At 45.6% G+C, this 24,713-nt stretch overlaps 1 protein-coding gene across 1 annotated transcript; it reads right to left on the minus strand.

Moving 5' to 3' along the window:
* Positions 1 to 659: 659 nt before the first annotated feature.
* CXHXorf38 (chromosome X CXorf38 homolog) lies at positions 660 to 24,472 on the minus strand. The gene is made up of 7 exons (XM_055437890.2): positions 24,107 to 24,472; positions 23,830 to 23,964; positions 17,059 to 17,178; positions 15,218 to 15,367; positions 13,569 to 13,742; positions 3,699 to 3,861; positions 660 to 3,258 (listed from the first exon to the last, which is right to left on the minus strand). Exons 1-6 carry the CDS (start codon positions 24,320 to 24,322, stop codon positions 3,700 to 3,702), a joined length of 957 nt encoding a protein of 318 aa, XP_055293865.1. The 5' UTR covers positions 24,323 to 24,472; the 3' UTR covers positions 660 to 3,258; position 3,699.
* Positions 24,473 to 24,713: the final 241 nt, after the last annotated feature.

The following is a 24,713-nucleotide window of genomic DNA, read 5'->3' on the forward strand; positions in this document are numbered from 1 at the left end:
TAGTACGCCCACCCAGCTCAGAGCTCCAACCCTTTGTTGTCTAGGATATTAGTGTTTACAGCTATGTAAGTGATTAACAGTTTAATAAAAATGCACTCTTCAAATCATTAGGGTAATAATCATTTCATAATCTCCCCAAACTCTCAAACATAATCTTTTCTGGCCTTGACAATTTGACTTAAGGCTGTCTACAGGTCTCTACCATTGCTTTATGAAGCAATAACAGTTTCCAAATTGGCAGAGCTCTTTTTCCAGAAGTTTTTGTTACCGACAGACTTTGGTTATTTCCCAGCATTGTGGTTTTGTATTGAGTTTAATACATAATGTCTTTCTCTTGAGGTCTTCTGACTTTCCCGGCAAAGCCCAAGATAAAATCCAAAGAACTGCCTTATCCTTGCAACTTGAATGCTACAACCATTTTGCTCTTCTAACTCTTTCAAAACTATGAACCTTATACCATGTACCAGGGAGAGGACAGTTGCACATCCCATTGCTGGACCAAAACAAGGCATCTGGAGATGAAACAGTGCTGTGCGGGTAGGAAACCACTTCCTGGGCTTCTCCTGACCCTGACAACTCACAAATGCCCCTGGAGGGGGAGCTGACACCCACAATAAATGTAGACCACAATATATTCCAGCAAATGTGACACACAGGTCTTGCAGCTTGAGTTTATGTCTATTATTTTGAAATACAAAATTTTAATGAAAAAATTTCAACATACAGGAGTGCACGCTGTCATTCAAATTTCATATGGGAGTGTGCCAAAGACAGAAAAGCCAAATTTGACCCCAATTCTTTCAGCAGAAGTGACCTGGGAAAAAAGCTTGGGAAAAGCACACAACTTTCTAGATCTCTGTTATCTGAAAGTGCCATAGTTTTATAGCATGCTATGCGTTGTTATACATTCTGCTTTTCTATCTGTATGTCTTAGACATCATTTCCTATCACAGCATGGCAGCCTTTCCTCCTCCTTTTTTAACGGTCATGCAATTCTTGGCAACATGGATGTGCTGTGATTATTTAACCGGTCCTCTCTCCGTGGCCATCTGCCAAGACTGCTGTGAACACCCTTCTGTGCACGCTCTGTGCCCTCATACAGAGATTCAGAAGAGGCTGATGTCCCTGCACACACACTGTTTGCTTTAAAGCCCCCTCTGGGCATGTCTTCTTAAATTAAATGCTGGCCACACCTCGTGGGTTACGGGATCTTAGTCCCCCACACCATGGATTGAACCTGGGGCTCATGCAGTGAAAGTACTGAGTCCTAACCACTGGACCACCAGGGAATTCCCTGAATTCATTTAATTCATCAGAGCAGACAATAAAACCAGTAAGATGAGAGCTCACGCACCATTGGCCACACTGTACAAATCTTCACTTTTGCATCTACTTCAGTGCCTGGCATGTGGCTGACACTTGATAAATGTTTGTTTGGTAGATAAGGAAAAACTAAATAGATACAAGAGGAATGAAATGAAAGTATTCATAACCCAAAGTTCCTAAGGTGAGAAACCAGATCTTAAATTGGTTAGTGAATCAAGATTTGATTTGATCCCAAGTTTTGTTACTTTATATCTAGAAACTATGAAACATTTCATGAAGTTTCTTAGTTTGGTTCCGGGCGGGGCGGGGGGGGGGGGGGGTTGCAAGATGAAAGAAAATTGCAACTGCATTACTGAAGTCTTCTAAACATATTCCATGAAATGAAGGGAAAAGAAAAAGCAAGATTAAAGACCAAACAGTTGCATGAAAGATGAAAGCAGGAAGTTACAGGCATATGTACATTCATCCAGGTTTTACACAATTACATTCAATGCATTTTAATGTAAAAATACACCAAATATATCCCCCATCCCCATTCCCTAAAAATCACATCCTTGATGGGCAGCTGAGTAAGCAAAGGAGCAGGGCTTCACTTAGGCTCAGACTGGAAGCACTTTTTCCAGGCAGTGGGGAATGTGGCAAGTCTGTGCCTGAAGATCCAGGGGCAACATAGCCTAGCTCAGCACTGCTGTGCTTTTGTGCTTAGTCGCTCAGTCATGTCCAACTCTTTGTGACCCCATGGACTGTAGCCCACCAGGCTCCTCTTTCCAAGGGGATTCTCCAGGCAAGAATACTGGAGTGGGTTGCCATTTCCTCCTCCAGGGGATCTTCCCAACCCAGGAATCAAACTGGGGTCTCCTGCATTGCAGGCAGATTCTTTACCAGCCGAGCTACAAGGGAAGCCCACTGGCTTTGGAGATGAGCAGATGTGGGGGAAGGTGAGGGTCAAGCTGATCCCACAGACCACTGCACACAACAGGAAAGGGGTTTGCAGTTCAAGAAACAAATAGGACAAAGCTGAAGGTGGATGACTTTTGGGGTAAGAGGAACAGAGTGAATTGGTGAAGTTGATGAAAGAAAATGATGTCTTTGAACTTCCATAAGAATGTTCAAATTTCCTTCTTAAATCTCATAACAAAGGACCAGGCTTGGTTAACAATGTAATGAATATTTACATCTATGAATACCTCTACACTATCAGCTGACCCTTCAGTTAAGGAATATTCATCCAGCACGCACAGACTACACCCTGTGCTCAGCTCTTGCAATAACTGAACAGAAAGAGCTGTGGTACCAGCCTGGGCCCTCCCTCTAGGCTGTCAGTCAAGTTACTGTGATCTCAGCCCAGCTCTCTGTCTTACTGTCTCAGGCTACCAGAAACGGGTACTCACAGTTCTGTACTAACTGGAAATGCTGGCAAGAAGGAAGACTTTATACCTCAACATCAGTACATCACAGCCCACCCGTGGGCATTGTCATGATCGAGACTTTGAGGCAAGGGTGTGTGTGCCAGTGGGCAGAGAACTCGGCGTGGCCCTTCACAACAGGCCTGGCTGAACACAAGCCTAGTTACTGTTGAAGCAGTTAGAGTTTTAGGACCAGAAAAGAATGTCACCTTTTAAACAGCAACACAAAACGGAAAACAAAACCTGAAAAACAAACCACAACAACAAAAAACCCTGGATGATAGCAAGTTTGGTACAAGAGTACCTAATATTTTTTGGTTGGTACAGATAACAACAAGTTTGTGAATGTTAAAAAAAAAAAATACTCCCAAAGAGTCAAAGGAAAGTCCAGGAAAAGACAACACAAATCCCTTTTTGTCTGAGTGGAGTACTCGGGAGAGTTTTTCCTTTTGCCCAGAAAAGGATCCCTGAGATGGAAGCCTCGGAGACCTTCACAGGACACGCCTGATCTTTGTGGAAGGTCGACCTAAAATAGAAGAGAACATTTAATTTTCTTCATGAGGGAAAAAAGTAAAACACTGAATACCATTACTTTAATGAGCTTTTCTTATGAAAAGTAACAAGTTGCCATTATAACATCACAGCTAAGAGCAAGGCATCATTGCTATCATTTTAGGACTGAAGCGCTTTTTGATTGTCATAAAGTTGATTCATGTCAGACTAGCCGAATGACTTCAGCTACATTTGACTACACAAAGCAGGCAGGGAGTTTATTTTGAATTAGTTCACAGATGTGAGACCCATCAATTAGAAAGAGCACAAAGCTCCGTGTTCTTTCTTTCAAATAATAAGGACACAGTGAAACTTCAGATGAGACTGTGTATGCTATGGCCTTACCTAAGGGAACAGACATCAAAGAGATGAGGCCATTCAGTCCTTATTTAAACATCATATGCTTAAACTCACCTCAGGCCTTCCCTTCAGGTGTCTGTACCCCAGGATCCTTTGAATCTAGTTTTAGATGCTGTTGACAGAGGCTGTCTAACTTCTGCATATCTTCTGTCAGACCATTTCTAAGATCCTCATTGTTTCTTAGAAATTCTTTCACCACTTCCAGCTGGTTTAAGATCTGTACAAAGAAACCATACAATGCACAGCTTAGTTAATTTTATAGCAGACTTGAAATTCAGATGAAAAACTTACTAGCTCCAAGACTGAGTCCTGCTCCTGTGTCTACCAATAGCTGGTTTGGGGACCACGCAAGGGAGTGTTTACTTGTCTCTTTAAAATTTTTTGCTTTTAGGGGTTAATATCCAAAATATATAAAGAAACTCATATGATTCAATAGCACAAAAACTACCCAAGTTAAAAATGGACATAGGACCTGAACAGGCATTTTCCCAAAGAAAACATACAAATGGCCAACAGGGACATGAAAAGGTGCTCAAAAGCATTAATCATCAGCGAAATGCAAGTTAAAACCACAATGAGGTATCACCTCACACCTGTTAGAATGGTCATCCTCAAAAAGAGAGAAGAGATGCTGGTGACGGTGTGGAGAAAAGGGATGCAGGAGCACTGTTGGTAGAAATGTAAATTGGTGCAGCCACTTTGGAAAACAGTATGGAGGATCTTCAAAAAATTTAAAAAGGAACTACCATATGATTTAGAAATTTGACTTCTGGGAATGTATCTGAAGAAAATGAAAACACCATGCTGAAGAGATATCTTCATGTTAATAGCAGCATAATTCACAATAGCTAAGACAAGGAAACAACGTGAGTGTCCATAAACTTACGAATGGATAAAGAAGATGTGGTACATATACACAATGGAATATTACTTGGCCATAAAAAGATGGAAATCCTATCATTTGAGACAACACGGATGGACCTGGAGGGCATTGATAAGTTAAATAAGTCAAGCAGAGAGAGACAGATCCTCCATGACCTCACTTATATGTGGAATCTAAAACAAAAACAAAAAAATCAATTCTTATGAAGAGAGATCAGATTTGCAGTTACCAGAGGTGGGAATGGGTAAGTGAGTAAATCTTCAGTGTTCTTACCACAAGGTAAGTGAAGTGAAGTCGCTCAGTCGTGTCCGACTCTTTGCGACCCCATGGACTGCAGCCCACCAGGCTCCTCCATCCATGGGATTCTCCAGGCAAGAATATTGGAGTGGGTTGCCATTTCCTTCTCCAGGTAAAAAACACCTTTTTTCCTTTTTTGGGTATCTATATGAGATGATGTCATATAAATATAGGACATCCCCTAGAAAAAAATTTTGAAGATTTTTTTGGTGTAAAAGTTCCTGAATAGGTATATACCTATATGTGTAAAACTTCCTATATATAGGTATATACCTATACATATACATATGTATACATATACACATAAATATGATATATATGTAAATAAAAAATAAAATGAAGCCCTTTCATTTTGAATTTTGTATCCATTTATTATAATTAAATATATATACACACATACATACGAGGGCTTCCCTGGTGGCTCAGTGGTAAAGAATCCATCTGTCAATGCAAGAGATGCACACACATACACATATATGTATGTACACACTTGTAGAAACGTATACACAAACACATATAAGTGTATACACTCACACATATAGAGCACTTTCATTTTGAATTCTGTACACATGTATGACTATTAAAAATGTCTACATATGTATATTTATTACTATTCAGTATTTATAAAATACACATACCTATTCACTAGTAGTAAATACACTGGTACAAAATTTGAAATGAACACAGGGTACACGGTTCTCTTTCACATCCTTTCCCCAGTCACTCAGCTCCTCTTAGAGGCGACCACAGTTAAGTTTCTTGTATCTCTTCCAGAGACACTCCACACATTTACATATGAACACATGTATACATACGTGCACACATTTAAAAAATTTCAGTTTTACTGAGATATAATGGGCACATACACATTTTAGAAAAACACGAATGGCAGCATATTAGATGTTACTCAACTGATTTTTTTTCTGTATCAGAATATAAAGAGTGGCCTCATTTTTTTTAATGGCTGAATAGTTTTTTAGTTATGGATGTTTCATATTTTAACATACTATTTCAAGCCTTCTGCTAAGAGAAATGCTCCTGTAGTAACTAACCTGGGACATGTGTCCATTTGCATAAAGTGACAGGTTGCTTGTAGGATCTGCTTTTAGCAGCAGAATGGAGTTTTAATTAATAGAGTTTTCTGTTTTAATGTTAATAGATTTTGCCAAAACTGTCATCTCTAGAGGTTACAGCAATTTAAACTCCCATCAGTAACATACTTCCTGACATTTAAACTTAATAAAAGTATGTACTCTCAGAATAGTACCACAAACACGTTTTCACTCAGCTTATCCCAGGATACCCTCAACTGGTCACTGTGCTTATTACAAAGAAGAAAGTTATTAGCCTTTTGGGGTGTAGTGATTTTTTTTTAAAACAAGGGACCCCCAATTCCGTCTAGTCAAGGCTATGGTTTTTCTAGTGGTCATGTATGGATGTGAGAGTTGGACTGTGAAGAAAGCTGATCGCCAAAGAATTGATGCTTTTGAACTGTGGTGTTGGAGAAGACTCTTGAGAGTCCCTTGGACTGCAAGATCCAATCAGTCCATTCGAAAGGAGATCAATCCTGGGTGTTCATTGGAGGGACTCATGCTAAAGCTGAAACTCGAATACTTTGGCCACCTCATGCGAAGAATTGACTCACTGGAAAAGACTCTGATGTTGGGAAAGATTGGGGGTGGGAGGAGAAGGGGATGACAGAGAGTGAGATGGCTGGATGGCATCACCAGCTCGATGGACATGAGTTTGAGTGAACTCCGGGAGTTGGTGATGGACAGGGAGGCCTGGCGTGCTGTGATTCACGAGGTCGCAAAGAGTCGGATACGACTGAGCGACTCAACTAACTAATTCCAAACTAGGTCAAGATGATCAAAAAGTGATGGAGTACCCTACTCCTAGCAGAGTGGTGGTTCTTAGAGACATACGTACACAATTGATTCTGGTGCCGGACGCCTAGAGGAGAACCCAAGCAGGCACCAGGTTATTGTGATGTGAGAGAATGAGGCAGTCAGATGCAAAACAATGGCTGCAAGAGAGACGGGGGAGGGGCAGACTGGCAGGGACTTGTGGCCAGATGAACAGGGAGCAAAGCTGAGGTCTTCAGGTAGGTTACTAAGTAGATGGGGATGTTCCCTTCAGCTGGAGCTGGGTTTTTTTTTTCCAATTTATTTTTTGGCCATGCATGTGTGATCTCAGTTCCCTGACTAGGGAATGAACTCCAACCCCTGCAGTGGAAGTGCAGAGTCTTAACCACTGAACCACAAGGAAGTCCTAGCTGGAACTGTTTATTACATGGATAGAAACAAGCCTACAGCCCCTGAAAGACTGTTGTTGATGTTGTTCTTTAGTCGCTAAGTTGTGTCCAACTCTTTGTGACCCTATGGACTGTAGCCCACCAGGCTCCTCCGTCCATGGGATTTCTCAGGCAAGAATACTGGAGTGGGTTGCCATTTCCTCCTCCAGCAGATCTTTCTGACCCAGGGATCAAACTCGCCTCTCCTGCTTGGCAGGTGGATTCTTTATCACTGAGCCACCTGGGAAGCCCCGCCTGAAAGATGTGTGCTGTGCTTAGTTGCTCCGTCATGTCTGACTCTTTGCGACCCCGTGGACTGCAGCTGGCCAGGCTCCTCTGCCCTTGGGAATTCTCCATGGAAGAATATTGGAATGTGCTGACATGCCCTCCTCCAGGGCATCTTCCTGACTCAGGAATAGAATCGGGGTCTCCCACATTGCAGGAGGATTCTTTACCAAGTGAGCCACCAGGGAAGCCCCTTAAATAATAAATTTGGAAACCATAAAGATGTTCAATGAAGCTTGTATCAATGATATTATTCACAGTGGACATTAGTCACTGTGGGTAATGCACTGTTAGCGCTTATTGCCTGTGCCAGGTATTCTAGATGCAGCCCAGGGTCCTCCCCATTACTGCATTCCCATCAGATGCCTGAGACCATGCTGGCCTGGTCTGTGCACTAAGATGGACTGGGGTCCTCCCTCCCCAGAGACCTTCTCAAATGATGTTTTTAGAGCTATGATCCTTTGTGCTGTCACCTCCTGACCCTCTCTGCTCTTGAAATGTGCTTAATAGAGATGATTATTTTAGCTTGGGGAAAGGATAGAGTCAAAAGGAGTATTTTTTAATTATTAAGAATGGGGAAGTCTTGTGTACCTTTATATGTTAAGTGGGAAGAGGAAGTAAAGATGGAAGAACTAAGTACTAGAAAAGTTATGGAATACAGTTGGACAGACTTGGGTATTGAAGCCCAGCTCTGTCACTTAACTAGCTGTGTGACTTTGGGCAAGACTTGACCTCTCTGAGTTTATTTCCATATATGCAAATATAGGATGACCATTCATATGCCAACCAGGATTCTTGCAAGGGTTAGATATAATCTACTAAAAGCACACAGCACTACATCTGGTACATTCCTTCCTTCTGACAATCATTTAACAAAAGCATCGTGAGAGTTAAATGGATGACTCAGAAGCTGGAATGAAGACTGCCAAGGAGAATTATCAACAACCTCAGATATGTAGATGATACCACTGTAATGGCAGAAAGCGAACAGGAACTAAAGAGCCTCTCGATGAGTATGAAAGAAGAGAGTGAAAAAGCTGGCTTAAAACTCAACACTGAAAAAACTAAGATCATGGATCCAGTCCCATCACTTCATGGCAAATAGATGGAGAAAAAGTGGAAGCAGTGACAGATTATATTTCCCTGGACTCCAAAATCACTGTGGACAGTGACTGTAGCCATGAAATTAAAAGATGCTTGCTCCTTGGAAGAAAAGCTATGACAAACCCAGACAGTGTTATTAAAAAGTGGAGATACCACTTTGCCAACGAAGATCCATGCAGTCAAAATTATGGTTTTTCCAGCAGTCATATACGAAAGTGAGAGGTGGACCATAAAGAAGGCTCAATGCTGAAGAATTTATGCTTGTGAATTGTGCTGAAGATTCTTGAGAGTCCCTTGGACTGCAAGGAGATCAAACCAGTCTATCCTAAAGGAAATCAATTCTGAATATTCAATAGAAGGACTGATGCTGAAGCTGAAACTCCAAAACTTTGGCCAGCTGATGCAAAGAGCTGACTCATTGGAGAGGACTCTAATGCTGGGAAAGAATGAGGGCAGAAGGAGAAGAGGGCGACAGAGGATGAGTCGGCTGGATGGCATCACTGACTCAATGGACATGAGTCTGAGCAAACTCCGGGAGATAGTGAAAGACAGGGAAGCCTGGCGTGCTGCAGTTCATGGGGTCACAGAGTCAGACGTGACTGTGTGACTGAATAACAATTCTGAGCCTACTATGTGCCTGGTAGGCACTATCCTAGGCAAAAGATGGTTAGTAAATACAACCATACTCTCAGCACTTAAGCCAAAACCCTTGCACTTGTCTTTGATGCCTTTCCTCCTCTCACAGGCCATGTGGGCCCCGCCTTCTCATCACCTCTACTCTTCACCCTTCCACCCTGGCCCAAACTACCGCCTCTCTGACCAGGTAACTGCAGCAGCCTCCTAACATCTCCCTAGTTCCACCTCTGGTCCCCGGCCCGCATCCTCCACGTGGCGGCCAGTGTGCTCCTTTTATTGTTCCTCAGCCTTGCTGCCATCTCAGGAGGAAGAGCCTGGGCCCACCCAATGGTTCACAAGCCTTCCCTTCTATCCGCTCCTACCACACTCCGCTACGCTGCTCATATCGCCGTGCCCTTGGCCTGAATGCTCCTCCTCCAGACATACCACCTGTCACAACGCAACACCTGCCCCCATTTGGCCACTCCTGATCCCCACACTCTGCTCCACGCAGTACTTCTCCTTTCTAAATGCCCCATCAGTACTTCTTACATGGACCATTTGCCATCTGTCTCCCCCAAGGGGACCTTTGTTTTGTTCACTGATGCACGCCAAGCTTCTAGAACTGTGCCTTGCACTCACTCACGGTGGAGGCACAGAGTGATTCCTCAGTCAGCACTCACGCATGAACTAAATTTGGACTTTAACGAATGGAGTGTCAATGACATCCTTTCCCCGCCTGCCTCGACTGCTTTCTGTCGCTGTCCTTTCTCCCCAAGCTTCCCTATGAAAGTGGCTCCCCCACCAGGGTTTAAAAAATAAGTAATGATTTTAAAGAACAGACACATGGACACAGAGGGGTAAGGGGAGGGTGTGATGAATTAGGAGAGTAGGACTGACATATATACACTACGGTGTGTATAACAGATGGCTGGTGGGAAGCTGCTATATATAGCCCAGGGAGCTCAGCCTGGTGCTCTGTGATGACCCAGAGGGGTGGGAAGGGAGAGTGGGGGTGGGAGGGAGGCTCAAGAGGGACAGCACATATATATACATAGAGCTGATTCACTTCATTGCACAGCAGAATCACAACACGATAAAGCAATTATCCTCCAATTTTTAAAAAAAGGATGTGCAAGTTCTTTACATGTTTGTTAGCCACTTATGGTGCTTGACGTTCTTTCACTGAACTCTGAACCCCCGAGATCCTGACAAAGCAGGTGTGTGTGAAGGGCTCTTGGGTGGCACCTGCTGCTCCCATTTGGCTCTGAGGCGAACCACCCTAGCCCTGCAGCTTTAACAAACACCAGAAACATTCACCAAGAGAGTCCCATGCTCATAATACAACCACTGTATTTCTTGATTCCTTACTGCACGTTTTCTCATATTTTAACATCTCAAATGAGATTGCACTTTACTATTCTTGGCACGTGCTTGCATGCTAAGTTGCTCAGTAGTGTCCAGCTCTTCACAACCCCATGGACTACAGCCCTCTGGGCTCCTCTGTCCATGGGATTCTCCAGGCAAGAATACTGGAGTGGGTTGCCGTGTCCTCCTCCAAGGGTCTTCCTGACCCAGGGATCGAATCTGTGTCTCTTAGTCTCCTGCATTGACAGGTGGGTTCTTTACCATGAGCGCCACCTGGGAAGCCCACCATGTATCTTACAGTAAATGAGCAACATTTTTTTTCTTTGAAAGTAACTGAATCAGTGATGTGTCACGCAATTCATAGTGTTTTCAGTTCAGTTCAGTCGCTCAGTCGTGTCTGACTCTCTGCAACCCCATGAATCACAGCACGCCAGGCCTCCCTGCCCATTACCAACTCCCAGAGTTCACTCAAACTCATGTCCATAGTGTTTTACAGTCACTTAATTTGGTTTATCAAATCCTCTGACTTTGGAGACTAACCTGAAAGAACGTGAATAATCATACATGGTGCTAAAATTTCAAAAGAGATCCGTTCCACGCCTCGTGGATAGACAACCTGCAGCTTCTGAGATAACGTGCCCATCAAGCCAAACTTACATTCTGATCGACTGAAATATCAAAAGAAATGCCACGGTCTAGTGAACAGAAAACATGAAAAATGAGAATTTATCACCCCTATCTAGAGACTTTGGGACCCAGAGGACAAGTCAATTAACCCCAATTTCCTCTCTGTGAAATGGAGATAATGAGGGGTCAAAATTTCCAGTTGCTAGCTCCTTGATGACACGACAGGAGACAGGATAACCACTGTGTGGTAAGTGGGAAGGCAGGCTCAGAGTCAGAGCGGGGCGACCCCTGGGCCAGCCCTCACACCCCAGCCCTGAGGCCTCTCACCCAGCAGCACTTGCTCCTCTCACCCAGCAGCACTTGCTCCTCAGGGGTACTGTGAAGCAGCGAATTGCCAGGGTCCCTTCCCACTCTCAACTGGCAGAGACTCCTGGTTTCAGTGTGTTGCTACTGATGCATTTTGCTCTTTGTTACACAAACAGGAAAAGAACTGCAGCTCCCTCAAGGAAGAAGACAGAATTTCTGATGACTTGGGGTCCATGAGCCTGAGCCCCTGGTTTTCGTCTGTTGGCTGACTTTGGGGGTTAGTTCTAATGGCATTTTCAAATAAAGCCAGATGAAACAGACGGATTTAGAAAATAGATTTACCAGTCTTATTCATCATCTTAAATACCTATGGTGTGCCACGGTGGGTGTGCCCCCAAACCAGTGGTATCCAGTCCCTGTGCCAAAGAAGCCCATCAAGCTGAGTGAATCTCCTGGGTCAAGGTCGGACGACTTAACAAAGGTGCATGGACCAGTACGGAGCATGGCCTCAGAAAGGAAGTACACACTTTGTATTAAAACATGCTGTGTTTTACACGACAGCCTGGATGGGAGGGGAGTTTGGGGGACAATGCGTGCATGCTGTCACTTTAGTCACATCCGACTCTTTGTGACCCCACTGACTGTAGCCCGCCAGGCTCCTCTGTCCATGGGATTCTCCAGGCAAGAATACCGGAGTCGGTTGCCGTGCCCTTCTCTAGGGGATCTTCCCGACCCAGGGATTGAACTTGCGTCTCTGTCTCCCGCGTTGGCAGGCGGGTCCTTCACCACTAGAGCCACCTGGAAAGCACTTAGGGGAGAACAGATACATGTATATGTATGGCTGAGTCCCTCTGCTGTTCACCTGAAACTATGATAACGTTGTTAATTGGCTATATTCCAACACAAAATAAGCAAGTTAAAAAAAAGTAAAGTTCAAAATCAGCCTATTAAAAAAGTAAAACATGCTGTGTTTAACGAGGTAATCAGCAAAACTACTTTCCTTGGACAGGTGGAATGGACAGATAAAATGACCTGTCCAAGATCTCCTGGGAATCTGGAATTCTAAGCTGGCAGGATATTTCTAAACCTTACAACAAAAGAATTCTATTATTGTTAATTTTTTTTAATACCTTGCCTGTAACAAAGGAGATTCCTAGCTCCTGTACTTGAGACCCTCATTAGCCTGCAGTGTCCAGAGCTAGAAGCCTTGCTGATCCTTTAACCTTTGCCACCTCCTGCTGGGTCCAAGAAATCTCACCAGCAACTACAAGCCATCAGCTTTGCCCGGCAGTGCCTCCAGAACTTGGCTCGCTGCCTCCTGCACACCTTTAGCTTATGTCCTTTTTCTCTCATCCTCAAACAACTGCAAGAGCCTCCTGGCTTGTCTGCAACCTCTCATTGCACTAAGACCTCACTTTGCAAAAGCCATTATCTAATCTCTTTCATTTTCTCTCTCTTGCTTTCAAACCTCTGTTGGCTGCCAACTGCTTTGGGGGAATAAGGTCCAAACCTCTTAGTGCGGCACAGAAAACCTTTCAAAATGTTGCTTTGACTGGCCAGACCACCCTCACACCTGACCACGCCTCCCTCCTACACTTGCCTCGTCACTGTTCGGCCCAGGCTAGTCTTTCATGCCTTGGCAAGTGCTGTTTCTTCTGCCAAGAACGCCCTTCTGCTCTTGCCAATTTTCCAAACTCTGATTTGATTCTTAGTCCCAGTGATGGACAGGGAGGCCTGGTTGCAGTCCATGGGGCTGCACACAGTCGGACACGACTGAGCGACTGAACCTCCCCCACCACCACAACCCAGTGAAACAGCATCTCTCAGCAAAGCTGGTTTTGCAGCCCTTTCTCCCACCTTGACCTGCAGAAACTCCCCAGAGCCTGAGGCTCAGGATTCCGGGGTCACACTTCCTGTGATCTTCCACTCGGAGGCACATACTAGGCACCCAAGTGTGTGCTGATCAAGTGAAAATATTTCAGGGTAACAGTATTTTATGCCAAAAGAATATTCATGTCTGGAAATTATTTGACTTTTCAATCAGAAACATAACCGGTGACAAGTTAAAATGAGCTACTCTTCCTCCCTGGGGCGTTTCTTTGCTTTGTTTACTCACATAGAGGATAGACTGCTTTTTTTTTTTTACCTCTTCAGGCAACACCTCTTGTTCTTTGACTTGAAGATAGAGCTCTTGAAGTTTTTCCTTTAGTAATTCAATTTCTATCTCGTTTACTTGGCTCTCACTCAGGTAAACTCCTTTGTCACACCCATCTCGCTGATCTTCCTCAGGGATGTAAACAGCCCAGTCAGATGTCAACAGCTGTTGGGTTACCAAACAAACAGACGAACTGAATGGAAAATATATTAAAAAAAAAAAAAAAAGATATTCCACTGGGTTACATAAACGTGAAAGTGAAAGTCGCTCAGTCATGTCCAGCTCATGGAATTCTCCAGGCAAGAACACTGGAGTGGGTAGCTGTTCTCTTCTTGAGGGGATCTTCCCAACCCAGGAATCGAACCTAGGTATCCTGCATTGCAGGAGGATTCTTTACTGTCTGAGCCACCAGGGAAGCCCAAGAATACTGGAGTGGGTAGCCTATCCCTTCTCCAGGGGATTCTCCCGACCTAGGAATCGAATCAGGGTCTCCTGCATCACAGGCGGATGCTTTACCAGCTGACCTACCAGAGAAGAATTTATAATTAAACATTGTTGACTGGATCCATTCTAATACCATCCCATGACCACAGAAAAGCTGCTCAGATGAATCACAATTCTGACTTCATGTCAACATGGTGCTCCCTGCTTACATTCTAAAATTTTGTTTAAATCTAATAAGCTTTAAATTCTAAATAAGTGACTGTGAACTGTACTATATGATTATCTTTTACTTTTATCTAGCTTGTTTCACTTTATTTCATATTCAGTACTCCCATTTCATTTAGTTGATATTTTCCAATTTCTCCATGTCTTTTTTTCTTTATGTTCTTTCTCAAGCTTTGGTATACATATATATAAATAATATATATATTTTTTTCCTCTGATTTTTTAATTTATTTTAATTGGAGGCTAATTACTTTACATTATTGCATTGGTTTTGCCATACATTGACATGAATCTGTCCCAGTATGTATAATATATATTTTAAGAAAACTTATGAATTTTTGCCTAACTAAAAAATTTATGACATTTTGATTCCATTTGTTTGACTTAGTATGAATAGAATGCTAGACTTCTAATTTAAAAAATAGATATGCAACAAGTAACAAAGGTTTACTGTATAGTACAGGGAACCACAGTCAACATCTTGTAATAACCTCTAATGGAAAATAATTTAAAAAATAATACATGTGCATATGTATAACTGAATCATCTTGCTGTGCACCTGAAACACTGTACATCAACTATACTTCAATAAAATATATATATTAAGAAAAATAAATAAATAAGTGACCGTGGCTCCTTTTACCTCCCCTTAGTTCTTTATGCCGGAGAAGGCAATGGCAAGCCACTCGAGTACTATTGCCTAGAAAATCCCATGGATGGAGGAGCCTGGTGGGCTGCAGTCCGTGGGGTCGCTAAGGGTCGGACACGACTGAGCGACTTCACTTTCACTTTTCACTTTCACACATTGGAGAAGGAAATGGCAACCCACTCCAGTTCTTGCCTGGAGAATCCCACGGACGGGGGAGCCTGGTGGGCTTCCGTCTATGGGGTCGCACAGAGTCGGACACGACTGAAGTGACTTAGCAGTAGCAGCAGTTCTTTATGCCAGAGCTGCTAAATGTAATTTTTACCTGTTCTATTTGGGAGTATACCGCCACAATCTCTGGGATATTCTTGAATTCATTTAGAAAATTTTGGATCTTCATCTGAAAATCTCGTAGCCATATAGAAGATACTTTCATCTCTGAAGAGTGCATGATCTCGTTACGACACTTAATCACCTACAGAAAGACAAAAAAAAAGAGAAAAACCTTCAAAATCCAACAGTGGGGTACACTGAGATTTTAGAGCTCCAGAGAAAAATCACAGAAAGGCCTTGTTCATTCTAAAATCCACAAGTGTGTGGCCTGCAGGTATTGCCAAGGCTTATTCAACCCCCTGCCATTTGAAGACTAAATTAATCAAGGTAAGAAATATAAACAAGCGTATAACTGTCCTGAGTCCTTGAACTCCTGGGTGAATCTCTCTTGTACAATCCTCCAAATGCCCTAACTTAAAAACACCTGCCAGGGTTTCTGTAGTGGTTCTGTGGTTAAGAATCAGCCTTGCAATGCAGGGGAGACTGATTTCATCCCTGGTCTGGGAAGATCCCACATGCCTCCATGGTGATGGGCATGGGCAGCTGAGCCCATGCCCTATAACTACTGAAGCCCTAGAGCCCACGCTCCACAGCGAGAGGCCACCACAATGAGAAGCCTGCACACTGTAACTAGAAAGGAACCCCTGCTTGCTGCAACTAGAGAAAAGCCCACACAGCAACGAAAACCCAGCAGAGCCAAAAATAAATACATGTTTTTTAAAAAACCTGCCAAAGAGCAAGAGTATTGGCTATTGGCTCTGAGAATACACAAAGGCTGAAGCAGACAATGCAAAAATCTTTTAATATTAATATATAATTCCTGCCCAGTCTTCCACATTCTTGATGAAAAGTTATCAAAGGGGTCAGTTTTTTATTGTGATAGTTTTTGTCTTTGTTGATGGTAAAGGACTCTCAATTCCTTTGGCTGCTGGCATGCAAGCAAAACATACATGCATTTCTGTACATATTATAAATAATCTGTGTGTGCCATATACACTTTTTAATGATCCTCAGAGTAACAAATGTACCAGAGCTGTCCTCTGGTGAAACAGAGACAGCTGAAATCTCCCAGAGGATGTCTGACAAGCATAGTGATCCGTTCTGACACTGTTTATCCACTAATGTTTATGTCTTCTTCAGGTCAAGGTAACTTGGCCTTGCAACTGTTTACGCTTCCCTGGTGGCTCAGATGGTAAAAAACCTGCCTGCAATTTGGGAGACCCAGGTTCAATCCCTGGGTCGGGAAGATCTCCTGGAGAAGGTAATGGCTACCCACTCCAGTACTGCCTGGGAAATTCCATGGACAGAGGAGCCTGGAGGGCTGTAGTCCATAGGGTTGCAAAGAGTCAGATATGACAGAATGATTAACACTTTCACTTTCAACTTGGTCTTTCAACTGTGAGCCAATGAGATTGAGAAGGGCAGGACTCAAATGCTGGTATCCAATGGAGAGAATGATGCATTGCTCTGTATTTGTTTTTTTAATATGGAAAATTACTTTGCCTCAGTTTATGACAGAACAGGGAGGAGACATTTGAGGTTTGCCGGTTTAGCGACACACAGTACAACAGCAAGTTGTTGTTTAACAACTTGGGAAAGCTCAATCAGGGAGAGCTGAAGGGTCAGTCCCCTGCCTGCCGGACATCACAGCAGGTACATGTGACGTGAGCACTGCTCACCTGCTCAGCGATGCCAACAGTTGACCTAAGCCTAACTCCTCCGTGCACCACTATCTGGGGAAAACACTGTGAGCTCCAATCACGTGGCTGCTTTAGCAACACAGGGTGTGGTTCCTGCTTGGCAATATCTGCTTGGCAATCTGAGGGTTCTTACCTCTGTGACTTTTCTTCGATCAACCACGAAGTGATCACAGGAGTTGATGAGATTCAGAAGAGCAACTGCGTCACATTCCTCGGGTCCTGTTTTGTCTGCCAGTCCTCGGGGCATGAAGGCCTGCAGCAGGGGAGGTCCAAGAGGCTCATGAGTCTCCTCCAAGCCAGAGAGACATTTATCTACACGGGGCTAGTGGAACAAAAAAGGTTATCTGCCTGTTCCCCAAAGGACGACTGAAACTCTCTTGCTGAAGTTAAATTAGAGCCTCATGAGTCCAAAATGCAAGTCTGGCAACAGTGTGGCAGCCATGCCTCAGCCCAGGGCAGTAACTGAAGAGCTGCTTTATCTGTCCACCTGCTAGTAGAGACACTTCCACACATGACTTAACTGTCCTTTCTTAATGGCATATAAGCAAGAGGCAGGGGAAGGAAGCAGGCTTCCCCGGTGGCTCAGTGGTAAAAGAATCTGCCTGCAAGGAAGGAGACCAGGGTTCGATCCCTGGGTTGGGAAGATTCCCCTGGAGAAGACAACAGCTACCCACTCCAGTGTTCTTGCCTGGAGAATTCCCAAGGACAGAAGAGCCTGGCGGGCTACATTCCACAGCGGGGTGCAAAGAATCAGACAGGACTGAGCATGCAAAGAAAGAAAGGGGTAAAAAGCACCCTTTTTTCCCCCCTTAAGTTTCAGTGTCTGAGTTGTTAAGATGATTTAAAACTAATAGTTGCTCCAAAGTGAAAGTTCAGTATGGTAGTAGAATGTGAAGAATTTGGGCTTTGGAATGTGACAGAGCTGGGCTGCAAAACCCTCTTCTGCCACCTGTCAACTGTGTGACCTTGGGCTAGTTATCTATCCTCAGATACCTCATCAGTAAATGGGGGATAACTGTCCTCATCTACCTTGAAGGATGTTTCGAGAATTAAATGAGTCAATGCAGGTAAAGCACTTGCATGATGCCTGGCACATGAGAAGGCTGCTGCTGCTAAGTCACTTCAGTCGTGTCCGACTCTGTGCGACCCCAGAGACGGCAGCCCACCAGGCTCCCCCACCCCTGGGATTCTCCAGGCAAGAACACTGGAGTGGGTTGCCATTTCCTTCTCCAATGCATCAAAGTGAAAAGTGAAAGTGAAGTCGCTCAGTTGTGTCCGACTCTTAGTGACCCCACGGACTGCAGCCTACCAGGCTCCTCTGTCCATGGGATTCTCCAGGCAAGAGTACTAGAGTGGGGTGCCACTGCCTTCTCCGGGCACATGAGAATACACAGGCCACAAATGTTGGCAATTATGATGCTGATGGTGCAAGGTGAGCAGAACCTACATAGGCATTACAGATGGGAGTCCCAGGGAGTGAGATACTAGATACAACAGAACAGCCTCATTCTAGCATGATCTTGCCTTTGGTAGGATTTTATGGTGTGGACCCCCAAAACGGTGTTTTAACAAGGCTTGGGTATATTTCTTTTCTGAAATATTTCCAAATTTACGTCTGAATGCACCAACTTTACCAAGCCATGAAGCTCAAGAGTACATTCCTGCTAAGGGACTAAAAGAGATGACCCATGAAAAATGACTCGCAAAAAGAACTCTAAATAAAGAGACCTGCTCCCTTGACTACAAACACGTTTCTGTAGGCAGGCAACCAGCCACTTCCTACGGTGCTGCTCACAGTGCTATTTTGAAAAAGGCACATGGCAGAGGCCAATGCCCCGCAAGGAGAGTCAGGGCTCTGTTCCTGAAAGTGGTTGAATGCCACACCCTGGCCTCATATGACTGAGAATTTATATACTGTTCACTACATGAAAGTGGAAGTATTAGTTGCTCAGTTGTGTCCGACTCTGCGACCCCCTGGACTGTAATGGACTACAGCCCTCTAGGCTCCTCTGTCCATGCAATTCTCCGGGGTATTTTTCTGACCCAGGGATCGAACCCGCGTCTCCCACATCTCCTGCACTGCAAATGGATTCTTTACCATCTTAGCCACCAGGGAAGCCCCCATCACTGTCTCTATCTTAATAGACACTGCCATGTCCCAACCCACTGAAAGAAGTTGATTATGGATGCTGCAAATGTTAAGCAAAAACTTAACTAATGTATCACAGGCCAATTAATTTGAAGAAATGATGAAATGGAAAGGAAACAAAGGAAGAAAAGAAACATGGCTGAGAGGGCCATCCAAAGTGAGAGGGGCCTTAGTTGACTCAAGACCAGGCAGTTTCTTTTGCCCCTTACAAGGTATGTCCAGTCTGGCATTTTCTCACCAAAATAAACCTCCACATGAAGGTTTCTCCACATGAAGGTTTTATTCTAGTACTTCTTCCGTTCTTCAGAAGCAGAAGCCAATGAGGAGGCTCCATTGCCTCCTTGCCGCTGACATCTGTTTCTTAAAATGGCATCGACCACTGCTGCTGCTGCTAAGTCACTTCAGTCGTGTCTAACTCTGTGTGACCCCATAGATGGCAGCCCACCAGGCTCCACCATCCCTGGGATTCTCCAGGCAAGAACACTGGAGTGGGTTGCCATTTCCTTCTTCAATGTGTGAAAGTGAAAAGTGAAAGTGAAGTCGCTCAGTCATGTCTGACTCGTAGCGACCCCATGGACTGCAGCCTAACAGGCTCCTCCGTCCATGGGATTTTCTAGGCAAGAGTACTGGAGTGGCTTGCCATTGCCACTGCTGCCTTCCAAATGTGACAGGCACAGGGTGGGAAACACACCTGAATGTCTCACTACCCACTTGGGATTCCCAGATGGCACATTGCCAAAGAACCTGCCTGCCAATGCAGGAGACATAAGAGACCCGGGTTCGATCCCTGGGTTGGGAAGATCCCCCAGAGGAGGACATGGCAACCTCCAATATTCTTGCCTGGAGAATATCATGGACAGAGGAGCCTGGTGGGCTACAGTCCATGGGGTCGCAAAGAGTCAGACATGATTTAGCATGCATGCATGGACCTCCTTCTGTCTCTTCACTGAGTAGTCGGAGAAAAGGTTGGAGAAATAAACAGGGGCCAGAACATGCTGGGCCTTACTGGCCTTGACATGGAGTCTGGAGTTTATTCTAAGGACATCAGAAAGCCATCCAAGGATTTTGGGCAAGGGAAGAAAGTGATCTAATTCCCACAAGAAGACTGCACATCCTCCATCAAGGGTGAACAGAGCAGCAGAGGCAGCCAGGTGGGAGGCTGGCAGGAGAAGGGGTCGAGAGCCATGACCTAGAGAGAGTGAGGAGGATTCCAAAAATAATCTGCAAGTACAAATAAGAGAGGGAGGGGGGGAAGAGATGAAGCAAGAATGATTGTAGGTGGTTGGCGGTGGGGCATGGGGACAGGCTGGGAGGGGGAGATGAAGAGCCCAGCTTGAGAAGACAAAGTGCCAGGAAGTGAGGAAGTGAAAGTGTCACGTGGCAGAGATGGGCCTCCGGAGCACAGAAGGGGGCACAGAGCTGCTCTGTCAGCAGAAATGTAGTATTAATATCTCACTCCACGGGCCTGAGCAACATCCACCCGGGGAGGAGAAGCGGGAGACAGAAGAGGCCCAAGGAAGGCTAACCGACATTCAGAAGGAGCCTGAGGAGGAGGAGGTGGGGGGACAGGAGGATACCCGGAGAGGAAGATGTCTCGAGGCCGGGACTGTTTGAAGAAGAGGAGTGGCCGGCAGTGTGGCAGTGCTGAATGTCTGAGCGGTAGGAAGGATGAGGCTGGAGAACTGAAGGTCACGTGTGCCCCTGCCAAGACAGATGCAATGGAGGGGCAGGGGCGGCAGAAGCCAGGGGGTAGTTGGTTGAAGAGTCAATGGGACTGGAGGAAAAGCAAATTAGGCATAACGCACTTTTTGAGAGGTTCTACTGGGAATAGTTAGAGAAATGGGGAGTCAGCAGGAGGGAATGGATAAGGGAAGCTTTCATTTCTTTCTACAGTTTATTTTCCAAGTGTTTATTCAATTTTTATTTTTAAAAAAACAGCTTTACTAAGATGAAATTCATATACTATATAATTCACCCATTTAAAAGTATACAGCTCTTTGCAATGACATGGATGGACTGTGAGGGCATTATGCTAAGTGAAATGTCACAGAAAGACAAATACCATGTGCTCTCACTTATATCTGGAACCTAAAATAAACCCCCAAATCCGAGCTCATAGATGCAGAGGAGAGACTGGTGGTTGCCAGAGGTGGGGGGAGGGTGGAGGAACGGGGCAAAACGGGTGAAGCAAAAGTTACCAACTTCTAGTCTTAAAATAAGGAAGTCCTGTGGATGTAGTATTCCAAAGTTGCTAAGAGAGTACCTCTTAAAAGTTTGTATCAGAAGAAGAAAAGCTTGTAACCACACATGGTAATGGCTGTTAACTAGACTGATCATGATAAGCATTTCACAAAGCATATATCAAACCATTATGTTGCATGCCTGAAACTAACTACACCTCATTAAAAAAATTAAGCATTTACAGTTCACTGGTTTTTAGTATATTCAAAGTTGTGCAACCATTGCCACAGTTGATTTTAGGACATTTTCAACACCCCCCAAATGCAACCCTCTACCCATCAACTATTGCCCCCTCTCCTCCTCCAGGCCCTGGCAACACTAGTCTACTGTCTGCCTCTATAGATTTGCCTATTCTGGGCATTGCATATAAATGGAATCATACACTATATGACTGGTTTCTTCCACTTAGCATGCTTTCAGGGTTCAAGAAACGATATAGCATGGATCAGTACTTCATCCCTTCCATTAGTATCTTTATATCACAAATACTTCATTTCTTTTTATGGCTAAATAATATTCCATTGTCTGGACAGACCACATTTCGCTTACCCATTCATCAGTTGATGGACATTTGTGTTGTTTCAACCTCTTGGCTAGTGTGTATAGTACTACTTCTGTGAATATCTGTGCATAGGTTTTTGGGCAGCTGTATGTTTCAATTTCACTGGGTATGTACCTAGGAATGGCACTGCTAAGTCATACAATAACTCTATATTTAATCTCTTTTAAAAAACTGAATAAACCAAGGCAATACTAAGACTATTTGTACAGTGATGGGAGTAAGCTGGCAGGTCAAAAGAGTAGGTAACTGGAGACTCAAAGTCCTTGGACAGGTGGGAGGAGATAAGGTCCAATACTCAAGTGGAGGGACAGGGCGGTAAGAGGAGAGATGCCCTTCCTTCTCTGTAGCAGAAGCAAGAAGATGGTGCACATGGAGGCAGGTTGGTAAGTCTGGTAAAAAGATGAGGAAGCACGTGTCTGGGGCTATCCGTGAACTCCAGGAAGGGAAAGCAAGATTAGAAGCTGGGATCGAGGGTGGGGGGAAAGGCAGTACAGGTGTCTCCGGGAAACAGGAGCCTATGGAGAGACAGAGCCAGATGGCAGGGGGTTGAGGGGGAGCTGGTGATTAAGAACTGAAAGTGAAACTGATCAGCTTCCTCCGAGCTGAAGTAGATGATGCTGCCGCGAAGGCTGGCATTGGGGCCTGGCCAGTGCAGAGAAAGGAGAATAAAGGCCGAGAAAACTGCAAAGGACCAAACAGAATGATGGACCATGGAATCCGGGCTAGCCGAGGAGACAAAGGACGTGCAGAGGGCGAAGGCTGCTGGGGACTGGGATAGCAGGGGAAACCTCAGGGCTGGGAACATTGTGTAGGGACAAGGGGCTAAGCTTGGGGCGGGAGACGTTAACAAGTGCGCTAAGAGTAAGGAGGCTGCTGGACACCACAGCTCCCTGTGCTGACACGGCCCCCAATGTGAGCCTGCAAGCGGGAGGCTGAGATGGATGAAATCAGAGGATGCTCAAGTGGGGAGTCCAGAAACTGAGAAGATGGGGTTGGAAAGGTAACAGAGTATGTGGTTGGACTAGTCTGGGGGTGACAGCAATGATGAGGGGAAAGAATGGCAGAAACAGGTGGCAAGGGCTTCAAGTGGATTCTGAGGGCATGAAAGCAGCAGTTGAGGAGCCTTCACTCTACACCAGTAAAGGGTAGAGTTTTAAGTCTTCTTCTCGAGGTAAAAGTAGAAGCTGGCAATTCTATGGCAGCAACAACAAAAAAAAAGAGAGGAAGAGGGTGTAGTGACTGCTCCGTGTTAGCCAAAAGTCTGGGGGTCACTGATACAGTCCAATTTCCTCATTTTTGAGGTTAGGGAACAGAGGCTGGCCCAGGGCTGAACTTCTGATTCCGGCTTCCCAGGCACCTCCAAAGGTGAATGCAGGTTCGGAGGTGACTTCGACAGGCCCCTCCCACCCCCTACTGGGCTTCTGGCAAATAACAAAAAGTCAAAAAAATTCCTCCACCTGCCCAGCTAGTGAGTCACAGCGCGAAGACCTGAAAACAGGCCTAATAACCCCGCCTTCTATCTTGCTGCTTACCCCACCCCGCCTCCGCAAAGTTTTATGCCTTAGCTGCGCACTTACAGTCCTTTCTATCTTTGCCCCAGCTTTCTTTGCCTTACTCCGCCGTCTTCATGGCACCCTACTGACAAAACGAGCAATTCAGGAAGCCTACTCCCATCAACGCCTGCCTGCTCTTTCCTCTGTGCTGGTGCTCAGGATGCTCGCTCCACACCTTGCCCCAGCCACACCTGTTGAAATCTTCTACTTCACCAAGCTGCGCTGAGTCCGATATAACAGCCCTGAACCACCTAGACACTAGATCAAAAGCCCAATCTCTCTCCCTGCATCCGCTTGTGAGTCTTCAGCTTCCATAGAGACCGGACAGAAGCCCCGGGCTCCAGGTAACGCCTACCTGGTAGGCCAACTCCTCCTACCCTCCCGACCGCAGGTGCTTACCTTGGCCACCTCCCAGGCGTCGACCGGCCAGAGGGCCGGCCGGCAGTTTCCCCAGTGGACGTCTCCATTTCTGTTGGTGTGATGTTTCAAAATCTCCCGTTTCCATTCTGCGCACACTTGACACTGAGGCTGAAACTACAGGGGGCGGCGGTGAGGAGGGGCCCGGGAGGGAGGGACGGCATCTGGGCTTCGGAGCCTCGGGTAACGCGGTCGGTTCGGCTCCGGGGGAGGGGACGGGGTGAGGGGCGACGGTCAAGACCACGGGCCAGGTGCTCACCTGGCGGGCGCGAGGGCTGCACCGCGAGCCGCTGCTGCAGGCGGCGCGGGGGCCCAGGCCGGGGGCGGCGGCGAGCAGGCTGCTGTGGAAAGCGAGCACCTCGCGGCCGACGAAGCCCTGCAAACAGCTGCGCAGCAGCAACAGACAGTGGCCCGCCTTCACCCAGTTCTTATACTCGGCGCAGTTGAGGCGCACGGCCAGCTCAGAGAACACCATTTCCAGACCTGGCCCGCGCGGCCACCGGGTGAGGGGCGGGGCGGACTGCTATGCGCAGGCGCAGAAGCCTGGGAGCGCCGGAGGCAACAGAGGAGCCTCGGGCGTGGCCCCGCCCCCTTCCCGTGACTGGGTGTCCTAGTTTCCGGGGCAAGTCGGCCACTCCCGTCTTAAAAACAGCAGACACCGAAGTTCTTTGTCTGGTGCTTGCCCAGAAAGCCTCTACCTAAAACTCCCTCTTCTCTGTTCCCCCAAACTGAAACCTCACCAGGCCCGATTTTAGCTCCCTCTCCTTGAGCCTGTGCTCCAGTTCTCTTACTGTAAAGGTGTAGACGGTGCTCGGGCTTCCCTGGTGACTCAGACGGTAAAGCGTCTGCCTGCAACGTGGGAGACC

Source organism: Moschus berezovskii, chromosome X, assembly GCF_049115385.1.
Source record: "Moschus berezovskii isolate FMDL1 chromosome X, NW_MosBer_1.0, whole genome shotgun sequence".
Taxonomy (NCBI): domain Eukaryota; kingdom Metazoa; phylum Chordata; class Mammalia; order Artiodactyla; family Moschidae; genus Moschus; species Moschus berezovskii.